General features: G+C 43.2%; 1 protein-coding gene across 7 annotated transcripts in view; it reads right to left on the reverse strand.

Annotated features, from left to right (window-relative positions):
• Nucleotides 1-3,539: 3,539 nt before the first annotated feature.
• The window catches only part of CEP63 (centrosomal protein 63), a 34,743-nt gene continuing 13,654 nt past the window's right edge, over nucleotides 3,540-24,628 (reverse strand). For 5 of the 7 annotated variants that reach the window (XM_061636589.1, XM_061636587.1, XM_061636588.1 and 2 more), the window contains 10 exons: nucleotides 23,545-23,658; nucleotides 21,564-21,797; nucleotides 20,349-20,494; nucleotides 18,580-18,699; nucleotides 17,549-17,663; nucleotides 14,659-14,844; nucleotides 14,047-14,112; nucleotides 11,753-11,958; nucleotides 10,940-11,228; nucleotides 3,540-4,048 (listed from right to left, as the gene is read on the reverse strand). In XM_061636589.1, coding sequence (XP_061492573.1) covers nucleotides 3,890-4,048; nucleotides 10,940-11,228; nucleotides 11,753-11,958; nucleotides 14,047-14,112; nucleotides 14,659-14,844; nucleotides 17,549-17,663; nucleotides 18,580-18,699; nucleotides 20,349-20,494; nucleotides 21,564-21,797; nucleotides 23,545-23,658 — 1,635 coding nt within the window. In that variant the 3' untranslated portion in view covers nucleotides 3,540-3,889. Of the gene's footprint in view, nucleotides 4,049-4,472; nucleotides 4,568-10,939; nucleotides 11,229-11,752; nucleotides 11,959-14,046; nucleotides 14,113-14,658; nucleotides 14,845-17,548; nucleotides 17,664-18,579; nucleotides 18,700-20,348; nucleotides 20,495-21,563; nucleotides 21,798-23,544; nucleotides 23,659-24,628 lie in introns of all 7 variants that reach the window. The other 2 variants (XR_009764053.1, XM_061636591.1) reach the window with 2 other exon arrangements.

Consider the following 24,628-nt stretch of genomic DNA (forward strand, 5'->3'; position numbering starts at 1 on the left):
AAGGAAATGCAGGTCTGATTTACATGCTTATTGAGTTCAATGGGATGTACTCCCATGCAATCATGCTTTGCATATGTAAAAGTGACGGAGGAAGGGAGGAAGAGGGGAGGAAGAGGGGAGGGAGGAGAAAGGCATGCTTAGGATAGGTGAAACTTACCACAGGGGATGGAGAGGAGAATGGGAGCAAGCAGGAGGGGGAGGAGGGCAGGCTTGATCATTTGCATGCTTGCTGAGTTCAGTGGGATTTACTCCTGTGCAATCATGGCTAGGATAGACAAAACTGACCATGGAGGAGATTGGAAGGGGAGAGGGGAAGGGAGGGGAGGGAGAAGGAAGGGGAGGGAGAGGGCAAAATGGAGGTGATGAGAGGGACGGGGAGCGCAAGTTTGATAATTTGCATGCTTATTGAGTTCAGTGGGATTTACTCCTGTGCAATCATGCTTAGGATAGGTGAAACTGACCTGGGGGAGGAGTTTGGATGGGTGGGCACTGGGCAGAGGGGAAGCCCCTTTCCTTTCCAAAAGGAAAACATTGGGAACAGTATTCTTTTTCAGGGTTTTCCCCAACTTTTTTTCTACAGCAGGCACATGTAGCCTTCCACCCACATTTAAACCAAAGCTGTCCCTGGCCACATCCACACCAGACCTTTATTTCACTTTAGACAGTCATGGCTTCTCCCCAAGAAACCTGGGAAGTGTAGTTAGCGAAGGGTGCTGAGAGTTGCCCTGTCCCCCTCACAGAGCTTCAATCAGAGCAGCTGACTGTTAAACCATTCTGTCCACTGGAGCTGTCAGGGGAATAGGAGTCTCTGCTCAGCACCCTTCACAAACTACACTTCCCAGGGTTCTTTGGGGGAAGCCATGACTGTCTAAAGTGAAATAAAGGTCTGGTGTGGGTGTGACCCAGATTAGGCAAGCCCTGCAGCTGTGAGTCTGGCTTTTAGAACACTGGTAGATAGTTCTTACTGAGCAGGCCCAACCTTATCATTGTGGTCAATGCGAAATTTCTTAAATTAATTAAAAATCAGTCAGGCCCTTTTTTTAACTTTTAATCTGCAGAAGATGGTCAGAGTATGGGGCAAGGTCAGTAATAGGGTGACAGGTACTCTGTGAACATGCCTGATTTTTAATTAATTTCAACAGATTATGAGAACTCTGACAGAAAAAAGCCCAAAACGGGTCTGTTTTTTTCCTCTCTCTTTTTACACTTTGAACTCTGACTCTGATTTTCTCTGATTGCTTTGTGTATCGCCATGAAAATATAGAGGGTTGTTAAGCAAGCATTCCTGAGTTCAGGACTATGTTTTGTAAGGTTTTGTTTTGAAGTGAGCTTATGGGAAGCATCAGAATGGCATGGGGGTATTTTCAAGTTAACATGGCAGAATGCGAAATATCCATGCTAACAATAATATACAGCCACTCTTGCGGCTGTATAATTTACAAGAGGAATGCTTAGGTGCTATCATCTTTGACTAATTATGAATGTCAGAAAGAAAATTATGTTGAATTTGACAGCAGCATATATGACACCCTTGAGGATTTAACAAAAGGAAAAAATATGGCTGCAACAAGCCATATTTTATACCTCAACATACTGCATGTATTTCAATTTTTTAAAACATTTTTTTTCTTTTGACTAATAATGTTCTCCAAGTATTTCTTGCCTTCACAGCATTGCACTATCTGAGCATCCACTGGTACTCCATGATTTCTATGCACTGTGTTAAAGGCGTTAACTAAAAGATCACCATATGGTAGGAAATGAATGGTCTTCAGGGCGACATCAACAATGACTTGACAGCAGCTCCACTGAACATGATACAGTTGCCCCCTTCAACACAATAGCGTTCTGCACAGCAGATCCTGCAGTCCAAAGTGGATAGGGTTTTAAGAGCAGACCAAGTTTCACCCGTTCAGACAGCAAACTCTGTCAAACAGGACATAACAATTTGAGCACAGCTGCAGTATCATGGCTGTTGAATTCTCCCTACCAACCCTCACAGAAGAAAAAAAAGGATCCCAGATCGCCAAAAAACAGAAGTTGCAGAATTCTTATTCTCATTTGTCACCAGTCTGCCTTCGTTTTAAAGTTTCATCCTATGTGTTGTTAACTAAAGTATGTCCTAGGCTCCTTTGGGAGGAATGGTGGAATAGAAATTTAATAAAGGATTCTCTTGTACTCCAAAGATTTTGAGTTTCACAACGGAAAATTATCACTGAATTCTGCCTCTGAAATTGCAGCTAGAAGAGATTCATAATTATTTGCATTTTCAGGGATCCAGAACTTCTTGTGTGTTGGCCACTCCTACAGAAGTCACCTTCGTGGGTAGAAAAGGTAAATCCCAGTGTACATATTCAGAGTAAGAATTGTCCTGAACCAAGATATAAGTAAAGGGCTGTTAATGATGGCCATCACTCCAGCACCTGAGACATCCTCAATTTGGCAACATCGCATGTGCTGGGTTGCTAGACTTAATACCAGCAAGCAGATTTTCATTCTAATCACTGCCTGTCCAAATGGACTAGCAGCATCAGCCTGAGTGGCACAGCAGAGGTACCATGTTGATAACTCATTGCATCTAGAATACAGACATCCTCCACTTTGTCCAGATGAGATATTCTCAAGATCACCATTACATATATGGAAGGGAAGCAACTTCAAGTGAAGACCTTTGCAGATATACATTATTAAAAAGGAGATATTGGTCATATACAGGGGCTTCTCTGACTTCCGAAGAAACAGAAAATGAAAGGTATATATCATGCACAAATGAACAAAAGCCTTTGAAAAAGCAAAGCAAGGATTTAGAATTTAGCTGAACACAGGTATTGTTTCAAGGAATCAGGTGGCAAGACTGAATGTCTGTACAATTTCACTGAAGATGGTATTTTAAATTTGGTAATTTAAGAATTTGAAATCATTTTAATTCAAATTATCGAGGACACTAGGGCAGAAAGGATAAACTGGGTTGGAGATGATAGCCTAATACTTAGGTTCCTGGTTTTTGCCCAAGGAGATATTTTTTAAACTATTTCTTGCAGAAACTAACACAACTTTTAAAAAGCTGTCTGGAACCCTGACCAGCCTTCTAGATTTGCTCTTATGGTTGTGAACAGCTGCTTAGTACTTCATAAGGCAGCTGTTGTTTAAGTAAAATGGATCTCATGTATAGGTGTTTATTACTTACATTGAACTTCACTTTCTCAACCAACTTATCTTCTAACAAAACACCTCTCTTTTCATGCAACACCTATTTCACTGCATTTCATCTTCTTCCACTGCAAAAGCAACCTAGTAATAAAACTGAACCACTACCAAATCATTAATGTAGTGTTTGAGTATGCAAGTGATATCAAACACAAAGTAAAGGAAATACCAATATTACAGGAAAACTAAGAAGGAAACAAAATTGCAACTCCTTTTCTTGTTTTCCCAATTGAATAACAAGTTTCACGGAATAAATAGCAATCTTGGAAGCAGAGGACAACCCAATTCTCAAAATGGCCAGCAACATAGTTTGTAATGATATAAAAGGAAGATGATGGGTTATTTGTCATTTTATTTCTCACATATAAATATATACATAAAATAAGTTTCACTTTTTCCCCATAGAGATGGCTACCTCACTCCTAAAGGACACAGCATACTGAGGCAGCAGGACAAAAGGCATCTAGAAAGCTTTTCTGAAGTAGTGCAATTACTGCCATGAGACAAAATATTTTGCTTCAGACAAACTTCATTTCCTTGGTTTCACCACCACTAAACCCAGGACAGAGAAGAGAAGCTTTTTGCTAGCTGCTGAGGGTTCCCTTGGTCATAGGCACTTCTTCCCCATGCTCGATGCATCTTAAATTAAGCCAGCTTTCCAATCCACAGGTCTTGAAGTAATTTACTCTTGGTGAGTGAACTGTTGTACTGTCTTTTCACTCTCCCTTTTCAACTCCTCAATATGTGCATCTAAGCGTTCTAAGATATTGTCAGATCTTTCTTCTTCTTCTTCCAGGAACTTGGCGGCAATCTCACCAATGTTTGTGGTAGGCAAGGGGCTCTAAAAAGAAAACATAAATGTTGAACATGACTCAAACAGAAGATTTCTGGACTAATGCTACATTTTACTATTAAACTGTGACACAAAAAGCACTGTATTACAACACCAGTTACAGTATAGGGATAAAAGTCCACTAAGTTTCATCTCAGTATTGCTGGAACCCTGCAGAGTGTGAAACAAATGGATTGTATAGTATTTAGCTAATACCATTATTCAAATATGATCATTTGGAAATTAAATCAATCAAATATTAGTAGAGTTTGCTTCTAAGCACACATAAGCTTTCAGCCTTTGAGCTAAGATTGGGTGTGATGAGGTTGCATTTGGAAATCATGATGGAAAACTATAATAATTAAGACACTAATGTTATCTTCACAGTTAAGTGTTTTTGTGACTCCATCTCACTGAAATCAACAGGACTGACCTTTGGGTAAACAAGGTCAGGACTGGGCTGCAAGCCTTTCATGCTCCCCTCAAGATTCTCAGCATACCTCAGCAACCTATGGCTAGGAGGCACACCTTCCAAAAATAAAGTTTAAATGTTCAAGGTACATATACAACCCACAGAGAGTGTTTAAGAGGACACATGCTACTTTTTCCAGAGCTACTTGCATTGCACATGAATATCAATAGCCCATATTAAGAGAACACCTTATCCATGCTGTTTGTATTCTACCCACCCTCCTGTGCCCACTTCTACATGGCTTTCCATTGCAAGAGCTACAATTGCACTGTCTAGATCTTGTCTGGGAGAGAGGTATGCACGATCAACGGTGCTAATCAAGCCTGCTCATCCACAGAATGGAAAGTTGGACTTACTGTGAAGTGTCCTTCTGGTCAGTGAAGAGTAGAGCAGACAATGGGTTAACTACTCCTGGAGGCAGAGTCAGCACTATAAAAAAAGTTTAGTTGCTGGCTAGCGGGGAGAGGAAACTTCCTGTTCCCCAGTTTGTAACACAGCTGTAAAAACCCGAGTAGTGAGCAGCCAGCCACTCCACCTACATGAACATTGAAACTTGAACAGTGGATAGAGTAAGAACAAACATTAACACATTAGCAAACAGTGCCAGGAAGGGACAAAGGAGGCCCTTACCACTCCAGAGGGTGAGAGACCGGCAGTCACCTGAGGGTTTCCAGAGAGGTGCCCTCCCCACCACACAGCCTAGGTTTTGCTGCAGGGTGGGGCTGTCTGTTCCACTCTATGCTGACCAGAAGGACACTTCACACTAAGTCCAACTTTCCATTCTTGGTCAGTGGAGCAGACAGGAATGGGATGGACCTGAGCAGTGACCCCCCCTACATCCTCAGATGGGAGCAAACCTAAGCCACCACCCTTGAAAAACCCTTCTGCTAAAGCGGCTTCGGCAGAAGCGAACTTATCCACCTTGTAGCGCTTGACGAAGGTGGATGGGTGATCCCAGGTGGTGGCTTTGCAGATTTCCTTCAGCAGGGCATCCTTATGAAGTGCTGCCATGGTGGCAGCCCCCCTAACTGAGTTCGCAGTGATCCCTGTGGGGAGGAGCTCTCCCTGTTGCCTGATAGGCTTTAACCATGCAATCCCTCATCCAGGAGCTGATGGTGGACCTGGAAACCTTCAATCCCTATGCACCCTGTTTAACGGACATGAACACAGCCTCAGATCTCCTGAACGGTTCTGTGCAGTCCAGGTAGATCCAAAGTGCCTGCCTGCCATCAACTTTGTGCCACTTCTCCCTACGACAGACTGGGTTGGGACAAAAGTTCGACAGGGAGATGTCCTGTTCCCTGTGGAAAGAGGAATTGACCTTGGGGAGAAAGCTGGAGTCAGGTTGAAGAGCCACCTTGTCTGGGTGGAAAATGTACAGCTCCTCCTGGATGGAGGGCCCCCAGTTCCCCCACCCTCCTAGCTGAAGTGATTACCACAAGAAAAACTGCCTTGAGGGTGAGGTCCTTGATTGGTATGGAACGTGTTGGCTCAAATGGATGTTGTAAGAGAGCTCTGAGGACTAATGAGAGATCCCAGGAGGGTAACCTGTTTTGCACTGGAGGTGACAACAGGATTGCCCCTCGGAGAAAGCATTTGACTCAAGGGTGAGAGGAAATGGAATGGCCTTCCACTGTTGGAAACACACTGCCTAGGGCTACCGCCTGTCTCTTGAGTGTGTTGGGGGCCAGCCCTTGGTCCAGACTGTCTTGCAGGAAGTCGAGAATGGTGCAGATGTGGCATTCTGTGACAGGTACCTGTTTGGGTCTACACCACCTGTTGAATGCCTTCCAGATGAGGTCATAAAATTCTCTAGCTGGATTGTTTGCGAGATGCCACCTTGGTGGAAACAACCCTCTCAGACAGCCCCTCTTCACTTAGCCACTGCTGCTCAGCCTCCAGGCGTGAAGCTGGAGCCACTCTAGGTCTGGGTGAAGGATGGGGCTTTGTGAGAGAAGATCTTGTCTGATGCGAAGTCACCACAGGGGACTTGAGCTGAGGTCCATGAGGTCGGAGAACCACAGTCTCTGTGGCCAGTGTGGAGCCACCACTATGACCTGGCCCTGGAAAACTCAGATTCTGCGGAGCTGTCTGGATAGTAGAGGTAAAGGTGGGAAGGCGTAGAGAAGTCCCCGAGGCCAGGGGGCTGACAGAGCATCTATGTCCTGGGCACATGGATCCCAGCCTTGTGCCATGAACTGGTCCAGTTGGACATTCACCAATGAGGCAAACAGGTCCATGCATGTAAGCCCCCACTTCCGAGTGATCTCTAGGAACAAGTCCCTATGAAGGACCCACTCTCCTTGGTGGACTTGTTCCCAGCTCAGCTAATCGGCTTGTGTAATCAGGATCCCCTGCACATGTATGGCCGATAGGGATGACAGGTACCCTTCCGCCCACTGGAACAGCAGGTTAGTCTCCTTCTGAAAAGGGTCCAATTTCGTGTCCCCTTGTTTGCAGACATGTGATTTGGCCATGTTGTTGTCGGTGCATACTAGTACATGTCTGATAAATAAGAGGTAGGAACTCCTAGTACTAGTCGGATCACTTTGAGCTCCAACCAGTTGATTGACTGACACTGCTTCTGCACTGACCTCTTCCCCTGTGCGATGTTGGAGCAACAGGTTGCTCCCTAGCCATATAGGCTCACATCCATGTTGACTATCAAGACTGTTGGGGGTCTGAAGGAAAGGCCTTTCTCCAGATGAGGCAAATGCCCCCACCATTGGAGGGACTCCAGCACATGCCTTGCGAGGGTGATGTGCCAATTCTGGCATGAGGTGATCTGGTCCCGATATGGAAGTAGCAGACACTGCAGGGCTCTTGAGTGGAAGCACCAAGTCTATGGCTGCTATCATGGAGCCATGCAGCTGAGGCAGTTCCATCAGAGGAGCCTGTCTGCTTTGCAGGCACATGTGCAGCTGGCACAGAAGTTTGTCTGTGCGTTTGGTAGACAGAAAGAGCTTGCTCTGAGCAGGTCGATGATCACACCTAGATGTTGAAGGGACTGGGTGGGGATCAGATGGCTCTTGTCCCTGTTGATAATGAAATCATGGTTCTTCAGACACTGGATGGTCATCTTGAGATCCCGTTGCGCCACTATCGCTGAGGAGGCCCTCACCAGAAGAGCGTCCAGGTAAGGGTATACATGGACTCCTCAAATGCAAAGGTGTGCCACTACTGCTACCATTATTTTGATGAACATCCATTGGGCCGATGCTAAGCCAAAAGGCATGACCCTGCATTGGTACCGGTGGTGGCCTTGAACAAAGTGGAGGAAGCGTCTGTGCTGCTGGAGAATAGGAACATGCAGGTTCACCTCTGTGAGATCTATAGATCCCAGGAAGTCCCCTGGTTGAATGGCTTCCACAATAGACTTAAGCATCTCCATCTTGAACTTCTTTGTCTGCAGGAAGCCGTTCAGGAACTTTAAACCCAAGATGGTGCAGTAATCGCCATTGCGTTTGGGAACTGTAAACACAGAGAAGATTCCTGAGGATACTCTGGCATGGGTTCTATGGTGCCCATCTCGAGGTGAGAAATGGCATCCAGGGTCCTCTGCAGCTTCTCCAGCTGACGCAATGGAGTTGTCCTCCATCTGTCCTGTGGTATGGTGGCAAACTCTAGGGAGTAGCCAGACGGGATGGTGCTCAGTATCCATTTGTCTGAGGTGGAGATCGCCCAGGCATGTGTGAAAAATTGAAGCATGCCCCCCACCTGGGCCGTCCTGGCATCATGCTTGGCTTTGCTTGACTTGGGGTTTTGACAATGTATGTTGCCTCCCCCCCCCACTGGAGAAGGGTGTGGAAAGGGTGTGCTGGCGGGTGGAATTCCATGAAGAATTCCAGGACCCACGGAACTGGCAAGAAGTTCTGTAGGTAGTTGGATAGCCCTTGGGGCAAAAGGAATGTGAAGTCTTCTTATGGGCTTTGTCATCCTTCCTGGGATCGGAAGGAAGAGCCTTCTTTTTATCCTCGGTGTCCATCAGGTGGCGCTCTAGGGACTTGCCAAAAAGTTGACCACCCGAGCAAGGAAGAGCTACAAGACTGGCTTTGGAGTGATGGTCCACCTCCTACTGTTTTAGCCAGATGTTGTGTCTTACTACCACTCCATATCCAAGTGCTTGTGTTAAGTATTGCAGACTGTCCAAGGAGTCCACTAGGAATTCAGCTGTTTTTGCCAATTTGTGTAGCCCCTCCCTGACGTGCCTGGAGGCACTTCTGTTAGCAGCGCTTTAGCCCACTTAACTGCAGCCCGTGCCAGAAAAGAGTTGGCTGCCAAAACTCTCATGGCCAATGTGGATGCTTCGTGTGCATGTTTTAAGATAGCTTTGCTGCGCCTGTCACTTTGGTCTGAAAGGGTATCTGCTCCTTCTTTGGGGACAGCTGTCTTGGCCCCAAGGACAGATACAGGCTCATCAATAGCTGGGACTTGAAAGGTTGTCATGGTCGTGGCAGGTAGTTCATACAACCTTTTGGACAGGGCATGAGGAGCTTTGGACTTGGCTGGATGATTTATTTATTTTATTTATAGACCATTCTTCCTTAACAATGTTCTTGAAGAACTTTGGAAAGGGAATGACCACCTTCTGATCCTGAAGAGTTTCCTTAGGAGGGTCTAACTGAAGGCAGGCCATAGGTTTAGAAATCAAAATAGAATAGGAGCATACAGTCTCTTATGCACCAGGAATGGCATGGGGGAATCCTCCCGAGAGCTCCCCCTCTTCCTTCTCTGAGTCTGATGCAGCAGATGATGGGGGGCACCCTCTCCCCAGGAGTCTGGGCTAAGGGAAAGGCAGTCAGGCTGGAACCTAGAACTGGAGCGTCTTTGGTGTTTATCCTTCCAGAAGCCTAAACCCCACAAGGAGTCCCTTCTTTTGCTCTTCCCCCTTCCTCTATCTGGGCCGGCATCAAAGGAAGAAGAGGCAGAGCAAAAAGAGAAGAAATAACAGCAACAGGCCCTGAGTGCTTGGAGCCTTTTTTTCTGTGCACACAGACCCAACGTTTGGCTAAGGAAGCCCCTGCCTCCCTCCTCATGGTCTTGTTAAGCCAGGCCAGCATGGCTGACAAGGGTAGAGGGCTTATCTAAATAGTGAGATAAGGCACGCTTTTTTCCTGCCGGAGTCATGTGTGCATCCTCCTTATCCCCAGCTAAGTAGAAAGGAATTGAGAAAGTGAAACTATTTCAGGCAGTGAGTCTAGTTTGTGCCCACCACTGAGGTGAGGGTGGCTAGGGGATTGCTTGACTGAAAAGTAGATTCCCGCTCCCCGCCACTCAGGGACCCATCTTCCTCGGCCGAGGCGTGAGATGGGCTGTCTCTCCCCCCAAGAATAGCTAAGTTCCAGCTGAAAAAGGGGAGAGGCTTGAGTTGGAGATACCCCCCTGATAAGAAAAGGTTAGCGGCTTTACCTGAAAACAAGGCGGCAAGGAGGCAAACCGCATGTCGTAGAGGTCTGTTGCCCAAGGGAGTTTCTCACTCAAATAAAAAGCCTTGGAGAGCAAGGGACCAATCCCTGCTCCTCCCAGGCTCTGCAGCGGCAATGCTCCTGGAAAGCTTTCCTCTCCTTAGCACCATAGAACAGCGTTCCAATAAAGGGCAGCAGGGGGGGCATGAGACAAATCCCAGCCTCTGCCACACCCAGTGCTTCCAGTGCCTCTTCAGGAAAACAATCCCTCTCTTTCTCCATCAAATCTACCTATTCACTTAGGGCGGGAGGTGAAAGAAGAGAGAGGCAGAAGTCTGTGTGCTGCAACGGCAGCTGATGAAGATAAAACTCTCTGAGAACAGCAGAGAAAGTAACTGCTCCCGAATACCTTATGGGGACCCGGGAGGAATAGGTTGACTCTGTTGCTTGCTAAAGGCAGAGTCCAGAACTGGAGCAGGTTTCCTGCTCCTTCCAGCTGGCCACTAACTAAACTTTTTTTACAGTGCTGACTCTGCCTCCAGGAGGAGTTAACCCATTCCTGTTTGCTCCACTCCTCCAAGAATGGATTGTAGCATGCCAGCAGAGTGCTCACTACTAGTGTGGCATTGGCCAATTTCACCATGTAACGTGCATGCATGCAAACAGCATTGGCAGTAGGACTTATGAGCAAGCCCTCCCATGTTTTCATCCAATCTAAGCCCAAGATTTGATAAGCACCAAGTCCAGTCCTGCACTCCTTTCAAATGAAGGGTGACAGTGGCATCATCCTGGCCTGCATGGAGACAAGGAACAAGACAACTGAAATTGGAACACCCTTTTTTATGCCCTCCTGTTAGCAAGCTGCTGCCACCTGGTGTCCTACTATAGAATCCTAATAGCCTTCAGTTGAGCAGAGGTATTATGGCATTTGGAAAGATTACTTTTTGAAATAGGATTTGTCTCTGAGTAATCTAGCATACTCACTTTGACATCAGATAATAGTCTCTCTTTTGTTATGCTTACCAAAGGCAAAAAATGTTTCTCACTCTCACTTGGCGCATAAGTAAATTCCTCATTTCCATGTGGCAAGGAATCTGATCTCAGAAGGGGATCACAGTATATGGATTCAAGAGAATTGGTCCTGCTGATGTGAGGTGACACTCCAGGAGCTATAGTAGAAACAGGGATTCTTCTGGTTGACAAGTGCTGCACTTTTTGCATTTCCTCTTCATAGTGCTGAACAGTTCTGTCCAATCTAGCCTGAAGTGCTCTCATTTCTTCTTCATGCTTACATTGCAGCTCTTCCAGTCTCCTGGACATGGATTAGAAAATATAAGCTCATTCAGGACAGACCAATTCTTTTCAGTTGCAAATATTATGCCAAGAACGTTTAGGAATAAACTGGCTGTTTTCAGTGCTTAACACATAAATCCCAGGCAGAAAACATGTCAAGCCCACATGGAACTCAAAGTATAACAGCAGAATGACTGTATTACTCTATATTCATACAGCTGTACTAGGACTTCTGCTATTATAAACTATTCACCAGAAGACCTAGGAATGGGCAAGGGGATGAGAAGAACTGGTTGAATACAGAGATTCCCTTTCAATGTTCCCCCTAATCTGTTTTGACAACAGTGACAACAAGAGTATTAAACAGAGTTCATCTACAATTGAAGGATAACAATTTAGGAAATGGTTAGAATTGATAAAAAAACACAAGCTATTTTAGAATGCTTCCTCATTTACGAGTGCCTAAAAGCAATAGTAAGCCTAAATATATATTAGTTACTGTCAAAAGGAAATTTCAATTTCCAAAGTCATATAGCTCATTACCTGCTCTCTGTATTCTTTATCTCAGTCACCTGATGCTGCATCTGCTGCACAATACTCTGATATTTGCCCTCAGACTCCCAAGATGAGGCTTCCAAACTGGCTTTAGTTTCTGCTAGTTCTTTCTGTAAACGCTGGTTCTCAGATTCCACTTTATTTAGGGCTTTGATATAACTTTCATGGAGTTCTGCTCGGGAGGCGCTTTTTGCCTTAAGATGACAGAAATGCTTTAGTCAGTGCTGATGTGTTTTGTTCACAAGCACAGCAGTCCCTAAAAAGTTTGCTTCTGTACTGCAAATTTGAGAAGTAAAATTTCCAGGTCTTCTACTAGGAAAAAATCCCTTTAGAGGGTAAATCAATCACAAACTGTCTGAACGAGTCTGCATCTAGAAAGACGGAACTAATCAAACCTACACAGGTACAAGCTTCCCTCATTCATCTCAATTGGGCGTGAACTTCAAGACCAATTTGAGATCACTTAAACATCAGTCACATTAAATGTGTTCCAGCTGTATAGCTCACCATTCACACCCAAGCCAATAGGACTGCCTACTTGTAGTTGTGTATATTCAAAATCTCTTGAAACTCCATTCATTTGAAACTGCTGTGTGATTTGTGTATTTACCAGCTGCAGACAAAAGCTTAAATAACCAGCTGGGACTGACCCCTCTAGAGCAATGAGTCCAAGATCCTATTACCAACAAACCAACCACACATGCAAACACAAATCGGAGTGTAACTTATGTCAGCTCAGCAGCTTTGAGCAAAAATAATGATTTTTGAAGTACCACTTCCAATTTTTTTCCTTGGAGTTACTTAGTAAAATTATGTAACTCAGTCAGTCTCTCCCCCATCTCTCTCACTTCCCTATATTAATTAGTTTCAAGAGCTGCAACATATTGGCAATGCTGAGATTTCATTCCAGATTTTCAAGTGAATTTTCCTATATAATGCCCAAACTAGGAGATTATCCAAAGTGTAGGGAGAACCCATTTTCAAACAAGCACAGGGTTCACTGGGGTGTTCACTTCTACCCATGGTGAAGAGAAGGAAGAGATGTGGTGGAAGAGATGGAAGGAAGCCCAAGGCCCGCACTTTTTCTTACCAGGTGTGAAAGTGACTGTGAGTGGGTTTGTTTGTTTTTTTGCAATGTCTGAACAACCCAATTATCTCACCTGATTATAATGAAAACCAAATTGTATTTTTCTTACAACTAAAATAAAACAGACAAAAAATCCTCCCTAGTATTTAATTTTTGACACTTCGTTCTCAAATGCTTATTATCTACAGAGATCCTAACAGCACAATCCAATCCCAAGAACCACTGGGATGAGAGAATTTCAATTCAGAGGTTCTTGGACTTTCCCAGCTGAGCCAAGGCTCAGCCAGCATAAGTCCCTCCATCAGGGCTCTGTCGGGGCTCAGCCAGTAGAACATAAACTGATGGAGCTTATGCCAGCGTAAGTAAAAGCAACCTAGGGTGTTCCAGGGGAGTGGTGGGACAGGGCAAGGGGCAACTTACCCCTATTTCCAAACCCTGTTCAGCTCAGTCATGTGACCCAATACTCAATCCTTAAAACTTGGATCCACACTCACTTGCCAGCTCAGCCGGCAGTAGACCCTCCCAGAGGCTTCCTATGTTAGGATTACTCTGTAAATTATTCAAGAAGGGCGGGGGGGGGGGCGGGGACACAACAACAAGATACCTCCCTTTGATATGCCCAATTTAATTACTAATATGAGGGTATTCTATCTGCTGCAGCCATGTGGAGAAAGCAAGTCCCACCTACTCAGCAACACGTGCCAAGGGAAATCACGTGCAACTGTCTTCTTATTACTGAGAAGAGACTGCATGGAGTCCTGTGACTTTTTTTCTCAGACAATGTGGCTGGACTTCAAATTGCTATGACTGTGTAGTGGTTCAATCACAACATCGTGTGAGCAGGCTTTGAATGTCAACTTTTATTGCAATGGTTCATTTTATACTTTCCCTCATTAACGCTGCACTGACATCTAGTGGTTCCAGCAAGTAAAATACTCATTCTGTACTTGGATTTTTTTTTATCCTAATGCTTAGAATGTTTACTCAGAATTTAAGTCCTACCAATTTCACTTAAGACTCACTGAGACTTAAACTGCAAACCTCAGTAGAAAAATATCAAATCACCTTTCAGCTTTGGATAAAAGTATGAAAGATGCGCTTGTCTGCACAACACATACAAAAGCCAAGCGTTTCCTAGAGAGACTACAAGTGCACAATGCTTGAAATAACGCATCCCCATCATATCAAACTCTACCTTTTGAAGCATTTCTGAGAGGTGCTGATTTTCTTGCCTAAGAGTTTCCAACTGAGACAAGACAGCCTGAAGTGACAGGTGGGGGGGGAAAAGTTATTTTTGTGATTGTTAGTATATTTCAGATGGAGAATGCATATAGCCCTTTGGCTATGTGCTACCCACAAAGGCATGCATTATACAGCCCATAAACTAGTTCAGTTCTGAGAATCCCAACCTTCATCTTAGCAATTTCCAGCCCTCATAGCTAACTTTGAAAATGTGACGCCAAAAAGACAAAAGGGTCTGGAACAGGCATGCAACCAAAGAAAAGAAGTCTCATATCATATGGTTTCCTCTAATACAATCAACATAAAAGGGGAGCGTGTTAGCCACTGAGAAGAGTCTTCTAACATGCTTCCTTGTCCTTTCCTGCTGATTGGAGCTAATCAGAGTAAAAGGAGGTGAGACAGTCTTTTCTCAGTAGTTAACACACTCCTCTTTCATGCTGATTGGCCCCTAGGGACCTCTGTTGTTGTGGGAGAAGGCATTAACAAGGATTTCATTCTCAACACCACAGCAAAAAAGGGAGGACATGGCTGTGACTAACATTTCAAGGGGTAACAGCCTTTTTACCCTGTGCTCCACTGCCTTTCGTTCTGCTTTTTCAATCTCTATTTTTAGTTGTTCCAAGCCCAAAGTAGAACAACTAATGGTGATGTCACGCTGGTGCAGTTCCTGTGTTAGCTGGGTAACCTCCTGCTTCATTCCTTCCAACTGACTGCTGTGACTTCGTTCTTTGTGGGATAGCTGCTCCTTCAGCTAGACAGAAGGATATATGAAATTTGCAGTTAACATTTCAGTGAGTATCAGCAAGCAGATTGTATACCTCAACATACTTAACAAAAACCTCAACAAAGTCTGATACTAAGTTGTCTAGATACACACCCTTCTCCAATTCCTCACTATTGAATTCTAGACTGCAGCACTGTTTCAGAATTCATTCAGTGTTAATGTACACTTAATAGTCCCACTTGACCTCAGTATATACATTGATCTCCTGCATTCTTGGTGTAGTTGTACTCCACTGAATCAGAGATTCATGATGACCTGGCAAATTTCCCAAAAATGAAGTGACAAATGGAATTATTCACATTCTGGCAGTAATAACAATACACGACTGCCCTTCCCCCGTTCCTGGGCTTCTACTGCACACTGTCAACAACAAAAAAGTGCAAATATGACAAAGCAGAGGCCATATTTAGAAAATACTACAGGAATGAAAAAGTCTAGAGTAAGAATGGGGAACTTCAGGCCTGGGGTCTGAATGCAGCTTTCCAGGCCTCTCTGTCTAGCCCTCTGGACTCTCCCCAGCCTGCATCCCCACACCAGCAACAACCCTTCTCCCCAGGTCACACCACTAACTGGCCCTGCTTTGCACCCTCCTCGTGTGTTTATGCCTGGCTCAAATGTGTACTTCAATTCTGATAATGTTTGTTTGCTTGGATGAAAGATAGTGAGGGATATGTGAGTGTGTGTAGAAATTAGACTATCATAAAATTAACATTTGTTGCTCCGCCCACTTTTGCTTCTGGCCTCACCCACAATTGGCATGTAACCCCTGGAAAGTTGCCTAGAATGGAATAATATGCCCTCTGGCTGAAAAGCTTCCTCATCCATGCTACAGGTTGAGCCACTAATCCAGCATTAGCACTGACAGAAAAGAACAGGACCCCTTCCTGAAATCATGCACAGGGAAGCATCCAAGGTGAATTCTCTTTCCTGGGGGTATGTAACTCATCTGATTTATAAGAGGTGTTTTCTGTTCCACTGTGCATGGTTTGAATAGGGGCTCATGTGCTGTTCCTCTTCTAATGCCAGTGCTGGACTAGTGCCCCAGTCCACAGACTGTTGCATTCCGCTATTCTTCAAGAATATATCACTTTTTTAGTATTTTTTCTGGCTTTCTAACACTAACACACATTACATGAAAGCCCTTTCATTTCAATAGACATAATTTTCAAATGGGTTCTCTTAGGAGCATAGCCTCAAGACACAATGCAGGCATTAGCTTATACATTCTGTGCTTATTTATACCTACCTCACCTTTAGTATCCCTAATGAAACCAACATCCTGTATTTAGCAGTGCCATCTTATATTATTAATTAGTTAATTAGATTTGTTATTTGCCCTTTACCAAAAGGTCCAAGGGTGGGTTATAAAATAAAAAACACAATTATAAAAACTAAAAAAGTTACAGCCGATAAACAAAAAAGTGTAAAAACAATTAAAAACAGTTCCATATATAAAAACAGTTAAAAATAATTCCAATACAAATGCAGACTGAGATTAAGATTTCTGCTTAAAAGACGCTGAAAGATGAAGGTCTTTGCTAGGTGCCAAAAAGACAAAAGAAATGTATGTCTGCACAGGAGTAACCACTGAAAAGAGTGGGGCTTACTCCCAAGAAAATGGAAATAGGAAGCAGCCCAATAAATTCCCATGATGTCCAAACCTATTTTAAAATGATATACATCTGCATACTTGTTATTTCCCTCTGTACTATTTTCGTAAAATATTGTCAACACACTGTCGTTTGCATGGTTGCCAACAGATGACACTAGCATGTAAACTGTAGTATGACAACAACTAGGAGGAGTGGGGACTGCCCTGTGGTGAGGCAAGGGGAAAGAGGGAGTAGCTGCAGTGATCCACTCATTCGCTTGACTGTTTGCCGTTTACTTGCTTCACCCCATGGAGAGGCTTGTTTGATTGTGGGAGGGGGAAGGTGTTAACAGTATAGTGTGTGGGATAGAGGGAGATGGCGAGAAGCATGCATTGTCTATGAGCATATGCACATGTGAGAGAAAGAAAGGGGGTATGTATGCATGAGTGCCTTGGAGGGAGCAATGTGTAGTGTGTGTAGTATATGAAGTTAAGGAGAGGAAGTGTACCAAAAGTGGATTCCTTGAGTGGAGGGAAGAGAGTGGAGCGTACCAAGTTAGATCAGAACAATGTTGCAGGATTCCTAATAGGGTGGGTAGGAAGTAGGGTGTACCAGAAGGAGAGCAGGGAGGAGGGAGAAAGGGAAAATAGGGGGTGCCAAGGATACAAAACCATGGGGGTGGAGCTAAGGGGCATGGACCAAAGAGGGAAATAGGGGGGAGAGAAGTGTCCCAAATAGCAGAAAAATAGTGAGAAGGAGTGAACCAATGGGAAAAACAAAGGGGGGTGAGAGAAAGAGGAGAAAATGGGAGTGTACTAAGGAGATTAATCATGGGGGGGAACACAGGAGGAGGGAAAGGCACTCTTTTGCATGCAGGGAGTCTTGCAAGGTCTCTTGAAAAGGGGGTTGGCAGAAAGAGGGCAGGTAGAGACATGGAAATGGTGACTTAGCAGATGCATGGGGTGGGAAGGAAAGGTCTAAGGGGTTACCATGTGTGGAGTGGGAGAGGGGTTGGCAAGTAAAGCCAGCAGCGGGGTACAACCCCCCTGATACTTATTTATTTGCACAATAGGCCTCACCTTTTTTATCTCAGCCTTGGCCTGGCACAGATGCTCTTCAGTCAACTGCAGATCCCGGCATTTCTCAGTTAACAATTCACTCGGTTGGATGTGCTTTGCATTTGCAGACCTCAGGCTAAACTCCAAAATGGTACAGACACAGAAAAAAAATCAAATTTTTGTTGGAAGTGGGGCAAGAGTAACTCCTGTTTGGGTTCTTTTGTTTGGATTCCAGAAGGAAGATGGAGTTAGGGTCCTCCAGCTGACTAGACTTGCCTACCTTTACCTGTGCTTTTCTCTACCTAACTTCCTTCCATTGTAAATTGATATGCTCAGGGAAGCTGACCTGCCCCTCCTTCCTTTGTCTTCCTCTTCAACTGTCTGAGGAGAGAGGAGACATCTTTGTCTTTGCTCTCTCTCCTGAGCCATGAGGGCAATACCCAAGTCTGGGCATATTGCCTCCAACTTAGTTAGAACTAGGTATGCCTTTCCTATCTACTATGTATTTCTAAAAATAAAGTAGCTTTTTCTTATTTTACTATGTCTTAGTCTCAGTGATCTAAATGCAGGGTAAAAGTCTGCTACTTAGGTAAATACACACACTGGCACACACGCAGCTCAAACAGCTGAATCACTGTGCATACGTATTTCCATAACAATATTTTATAAGCTATTGTAGCAAGCGCTCAGAGAAGAATGTGGCAGTCATTTTGCAATTATCTGTGCCCCAAATAATTCTGATGTACAAATCCCACCCAGAACATCCAAGTTATGTATTTTTTGTAGCTTGCTGTTAACTCAAACAATTCAATAGAAGAAAAAGTTGTTATTATGGCCACTGTAGCCAGCATACATGATTCTTAGACCATAGTATGAGATAAAAATACCCTAACAGTCAGCTGTCTCCAAGGAAGAAAGTCATATTCGTATAACCCAAAATAAATTGCTAAAAGCTTTTAAGTATTTCTAAGCCACCAACAAAGTCCCAAGTTACATTAAAGATGACCAAATTCTTTTCTAAAGATGGAGAAAATTTTGAGGTGATCATTTACCTGCCCTCAAGACGAGACATTTCAGCATGATCTAGTTGCAAGCATATGCTCTCCAACTCTGCCCCATCATGACAGATTTCTTTGGCTCCTTCAGTGCTCTGCAGGCGTTCTTCCAATGACCTGTACAGGAACACGGGTCAATTCCTGAAGACCTTAGCCTTCTGATCTCCAAATTAAATCAGCCACACCAGTTCTGTTTGGAGACGTGTAAGTAGACACACAACACAGATAAACACTGCAATGGGTGTTACTGAAGTGCTAAATATATTATTAAAACAGAAACAAAAGTACCTCAGGTCTGCATTAACAGCAATTGTCAGTCAATGAAATAACAGTGGCAGATTGCTATTCTCACCATGAGTGTTGCAAATGATGAAGGGAACAGCACAGTCCTGCTGTGTTACCCACCTTGAGCTTTGTCCTAGTACAGCTATGACTCAATTTACACGTAACACTAAGCCAAACCATGCTCCTAGAGGGGATTGTGGGCACTTTGATCATTCACCCCACAATGTCTGCCAAAGAAAAGTGCTCAACTTTTGAAACCCCATGTCCAACAGGAGTTCACTATCTTAAAGTATTTTTTAAAATGACATATACATGATATTCTGAGTAGCTGTAAGTCATCAAAACAAAGGACAGTGAGTCTTGCAGGCATTTTATGGCGGGCTCTGTGATGCTACAAAGCGTGTAAGAATTACTTGGAATGGAAAGCTGGATTTATCTTAGTTATACTGTGGCTATTACCAGAAAATGAGTCATACAATAAAGCTGGGGTCCATAAATTTGCTTGCCAGAGATGCCCAGACAAATATCTGTCCCCTATCCTAGTGAGTGAGAAATGCAGCAGTGATGAGCCTTTGTCTCCCTCCGCACCATCAAGCTGAGAAGGAGAAGAGGCTAATCCCCACATTTGCACTAAACTTTGGATGTTGTCCAATTACCTGCTTGGATTTGGATTCCTGCATTGAGCAGGGGGTTGGACTCAATGGCCTTATAGGCCCCTTCCAACTCTACTATTCTATGATTCTATACCTGAAGTTCAGCAGGATGCCAAGAGACAAGACCCATCCATCAGGTGGCAGACGGGGTTTGTGTCAAGCACAAGTTTTCCTATCTATCAAGGCCAGTAGAAATTTGTGGATCCTTGGAATGAAGGAATGAGATAGTCAATAACTCTAAGGAAAAAATGAATTTAGTTGGGCTGGAATTTCATGCACGTCACGGACAGTAGTACAAAATCCTAAAAAAACCCAAAATGTATGAATTTGCTACAGTGGCAATTCTAAATTCAGAGAAATAGGATTAGTGGTATAGAGAATAAACAACAAGCATAGCTTCACTTTATTTTATATTACAAAAACAAACCATTAAATTTGGCAAGCGTACTTGTCAACCTTCCTCTACTGAAAGAGTTATATAAAGAGGTAGGAGATTATGGTAGCTTCTGGTGAAGGTTTGATGCCTCACTGAAATCCTTTCAAACTGGTAACAGCTGATTTGTCTCTTCATCTATTTCTCTCTCCAAAAAACATTTAGCAAAAAAATCTTAAATCATATTGTGGACTTATTGTGTTTTTTTTCTTTTAAAGAATGTATTTACCAAACACTGGATTCTAATCTCTATCTGTCTTACATTTAGGGAGAACTGGCCATACGTTCTTGACTTCGAATGGAAAACAGATGTACCACAGACTTGTCTTAGGTAGAACATGCAGGTTTCAGGTAAAGGGCAATGTCTGGATATGTTTTGATGCCAAGAATCATACCTGATGAGAGTTTCTTTGGACCACACAGTTTCAGTTAGTTTGGACACCTCCTTCTGTAAGTGTTCATTATGAATCTGTAAGCTGTTAATGAAGTCCTCCTGAGACAGCAGAGTGGCCCTGAGTTCCATCTTTTCATCATGTAGAACCTTCAGAAGAGAAGATTAAAATCACTGGTACATCAATACAATAAATAAGATTAAGGTAACAATGTTAGAATTAAGCAAGCTATTGTGCCTATGTGTACATACACCCAAAGGGGAGGACTGTGATGATCCTGTATTAGTGTAAATAGGGTAAGTGCTGTTTGTTTAGAAGATACATGGTAAGTGGAGTGAAAGAGGAGGGGGAGTGAATGGGCAGTAGAATGCTGGATGATTGGCTGAGTGTTTAAAATGGCTGACAGTATAAAAAGGAAGAATGACAGGTAAATCTGGGTGGATGTGAAGTGGATGTGAGGTGGATGTGGTGTGGATGTGAGGTGGACGTTGGTGGGTTTGAGAGAGTTGTTTGTCAGGAGAGCGTGGAGAAGGAGGGGGGTGGAGTTCGGATTAGTATTAGATAAAACCATATGCTTATGTGCCTTATGAAGAAATCTTGTTAATCTTGTTCTCTGTGTTATTTAATAAATACTTAATTTGGTTTACCAGAGGCCTGATCCTTGGCTGGGGTTTCACAGACCAGAAGGGAGGGTGAGGTAAATAACCAAGGCTGAAGAGTGGCAAATGGTGGCAGCGGGTGAAGGGAAGAATATAACACCACAAGTATTCAGAGCAAACCAGAATTATAAGCAGTCTGAGTAAATCAAAGGGATTGGGACAGCTTAAGCACGCAGTCACAGAGGTAACCTAATTGAGGGAGACTCAGGCAGAGACTCTAGGAATACTGGTTATAGGACGTGACTGGTGGTGCTGCCTAGCAGGGGGATCTGTTGAGATCTATGCTAGAGCGGAGAGGGAAACCATAGACAGTCCGGACTGGTGGAGTCCCTGGTGGTGCCTAGAGACAGGCAGTAACCACGAGCAGGTAGGAACCTGACAGGGAGAGCCAGGGAAGGGCGTCACAAGGACAACTTGGAAGAACCCCTTCCCTAACAGACATTGCTTCTCAGCTTGACTCAGGATAAAGCTGGGATAAGCCTACTTAACTAATGACTTGCCAGCCCACTACCATTACAAGCTGTACGTTACCCTGCTTCAGAGCAATTCACTCACAGACCTCCAGTGAGTTCCGGGAAACTTTCAACTCATCTAGGACTCTTTGTTGTTCCTCCAGAATTTTCTGATTTGTATCAGTCAGATCATCCACTCTCATATTTAGTCTTTCCACTTCCAGTTCATTGGCACAGATAGTGTCATTGGCTCTTTCAAGTTTGCTAGTTAGATGATGAATTTCAGAGTGGCTTGCCAACTCCACAGACTCAAACATTTGCTTCTGACTGGACAGCTGAGCCTGTAACATACAGAACACTGTTCTGTTAAATTCTCCACCCCAGCATAAATGAAACGGGTTAAGGTCTATTTTTATCCACTTGTAGCATTGATCATGACACCACTTCTGGAAGAAAGGAGAATCAAGAGGTTTACAAGAGCAACTTCTCCAGCTGCAGCAAATGTTGCTAAAGGAATATAACACGCTTACTTATGATACAGTCATTATAAGCGATACCGGAAATAAGAGCAAGCACATGTTTGGAATCTGCAGAAATTATCTCTTCTATAAGGCATCCATGAAAATTAAGGGATAGATATACACAAAACCCTTTGTGCAGGACTTGTAAAGCAACCTAGGCATGCATTGCTTTTAAATGCAGATATGCAACCAGCAGTGATGTAGGGCAGGGAATATTTTCAGTTTTATGTTTTTCTTCTTTTAGAAATGCATCATTTCATAAAGTTAGTTACATAATGAATACAATACAAATCTAATTGGGCAATTGGAATGGATATTATGTTAAGAGAAATTTAAAAACAAAAGTTGTAATTATTTTTTAGCCAACTATCCCTAGGACGCACATATGTTTATGCATATAGCTCTTCAGGCATGCTAAAATTAACCAACCATTGTCAGTATCTTCCTTATTTTTCCCTTAAAACCTAAATAATGTAGGGAATATGTATATAATTGTCTTCACTTTTTAAAATATTTACAAGTATCCCAATCAAAATAATTCCCAAGTAAAGCTTTGATTTTGTGCAAATATAGGAAACTGAACTAATTCAACTTTATTTTCTCTCATCAAGTATTTCAGTTCAACTATTTTTGACTTTTGAAAAAACTTCAGATATTTATAGAGTGGGTAAAATTAACATGACATGTTTTGTAAAAAAAATTATTAACTGCAAGTCAAGCAAACATGTTAAATAAGATCTTCATTGATTTAGGGCAGAAGAAAGTTTTATGAAAAGCTCACATTGCCAGCATCCAAGGCTGCACAACTACAGCAAGGTATTTGTCTTTAAAAGGCTTATACTTCGTTTGAGCAAATCTGCCAGCGTTTGACTTTCAATAAAGCCACTATCAGTGTCAGCTTTAGTCCTGTCACTACCAACTTCTGCCATGCACAACTTCCACTCAGTAGCAACTCTGGAGTCCATTAAGTGCAAAGCTCCCAGCAAGAGCTTCTTATCAGTGTCTGCTGCGATTACATTGGACCAAATTTCTTCACAGCTGGCACCTAGTCGGTTAAACTAACTAAGACACAGCAGCACTAACTCAATGAACAGATTAATTTTTCAGAAACAGCAGAGGTGCTGTACTCTTGGTTCAGGAGACACAAACAGAGCTATGAATTTGCACTACTTTGATTACCTTGCCACACGCACACCTTGTAAGAAATGCACCATTTTTTAAAAGTAATACTTAAACAGTTTGCATAGATTTTGTGGCATGTTGTCTGGCACTTGGCAGCTACACAGCTTTGGACAAAATAGTTTTTAACTATTTCACATTATGCTATTCCCCTACAAGAATCATTTTATAGCATATCACCAACTAGTACTTAACAGTACATGGGAGCATTTGCATTTCAGCCATTGCACAGATTTCAAATTATTTCCTGGCTATGGGTACAGGGTTTTCCATCAGGAGATTCAAGGTCATTTCAATGGTAACCTGAATTGCACTAAGGCTCAGAAGATTGCCAATAAGTCCTCTCCCTGACTTCCAAGGCAAACTCATCATTATCCATTAACTCTACCTGAATGATCTCAGACTGCTCAGCCAAAGCTTTCCTCTGTGCTTCCAGTGATGCCACATGTTGTTGGTAGTGCAAGCGATGCTTCTCCCAATTTTGAGATTTTTGGCGGAACTCCTGTAAAGACAATTGCTATTCACAATCCATCTGGTTTTTCAATGGCAGATCATTCAAAATACCTGGAGGCTGCCTTGTTCCCACTGTTGGATGGAAGCATTTTGTAGCATCTTCCAAGATCTTAATCTTCCTGCTATGATTAATTCAGTCCATCATTATTGCCACAGTTCACTCCAAGCTTGCAAGTGACATGTTCTCTGCAGCAGCCACTTTAGAAAGCAGAACTCTCACATTTATAAAGGCAGTCATGTATCACCTATACAAGCAATAATTGGATGCCTTGGATATCCAATACCTTGGACGGGAAGCCCAAAGAAAATATTGTTCTTCTGAGCTGTTGCATTGGATAGTTGACTAAATGAGGTCCCTAGAGTGGATAAAAGAGTAAGGATAGGGATGAGGCAGAGAATATTGGACTTGGGATTGATATTTTTCAAGTCCAATATTCTCTGCCTCATCCCTATCCTTACTCACTCTTTTATCCACTCTAGGGACCTCATTTAGTCAACTATCCAATGCAACAGCTCAGAAGAACAATATTTTATTTGGGCTTCCCGTCCAAGGTATTGGATATCCAAGGCATCCAATTATTGCTTGTATAGGTGATACATGACTGCCTTTATAAATGTGAGAGTTCTGCTTTCTAAAGTGGCTGCTGCAGAGAACATGTCACTTGCAAGCTTGGAGTGAACTGTGGCAATAATGATGGACTGAATTAATCATAGCAGGAAGATTAAGATGATCTTGGAAGATGCTACAAAATGCTTCCATCCAACAGTGGGAACAAGGCAGCCTCCAGGTATTTTGAATGATCTGCCATTACGCATTCACTCCTGTTTATCAGAAGACATTAATCTACCAAGTATATTTCCAAATAATGAGCATTTTGTATAATACTGATTCCATCATATCCTGTGCACACTTCATATATAATCTCCTAAAATAATACTATTGTAGCAACTATATCACA

This window comes from Rhineura floridana, chromosome 7 (genome assembly GCF_030035675.1).
Source record: "Rhineura floridana isolate rRhiFlo1 chromosome 7, rRhiFlo1.hap2, whole genome shotgun sequence".
NCBI lineage: Eukaryota > Metazoa > Chordata > Lepidosauria > Squamata > Rhineuridae > Rhineura > Rhineura floridana.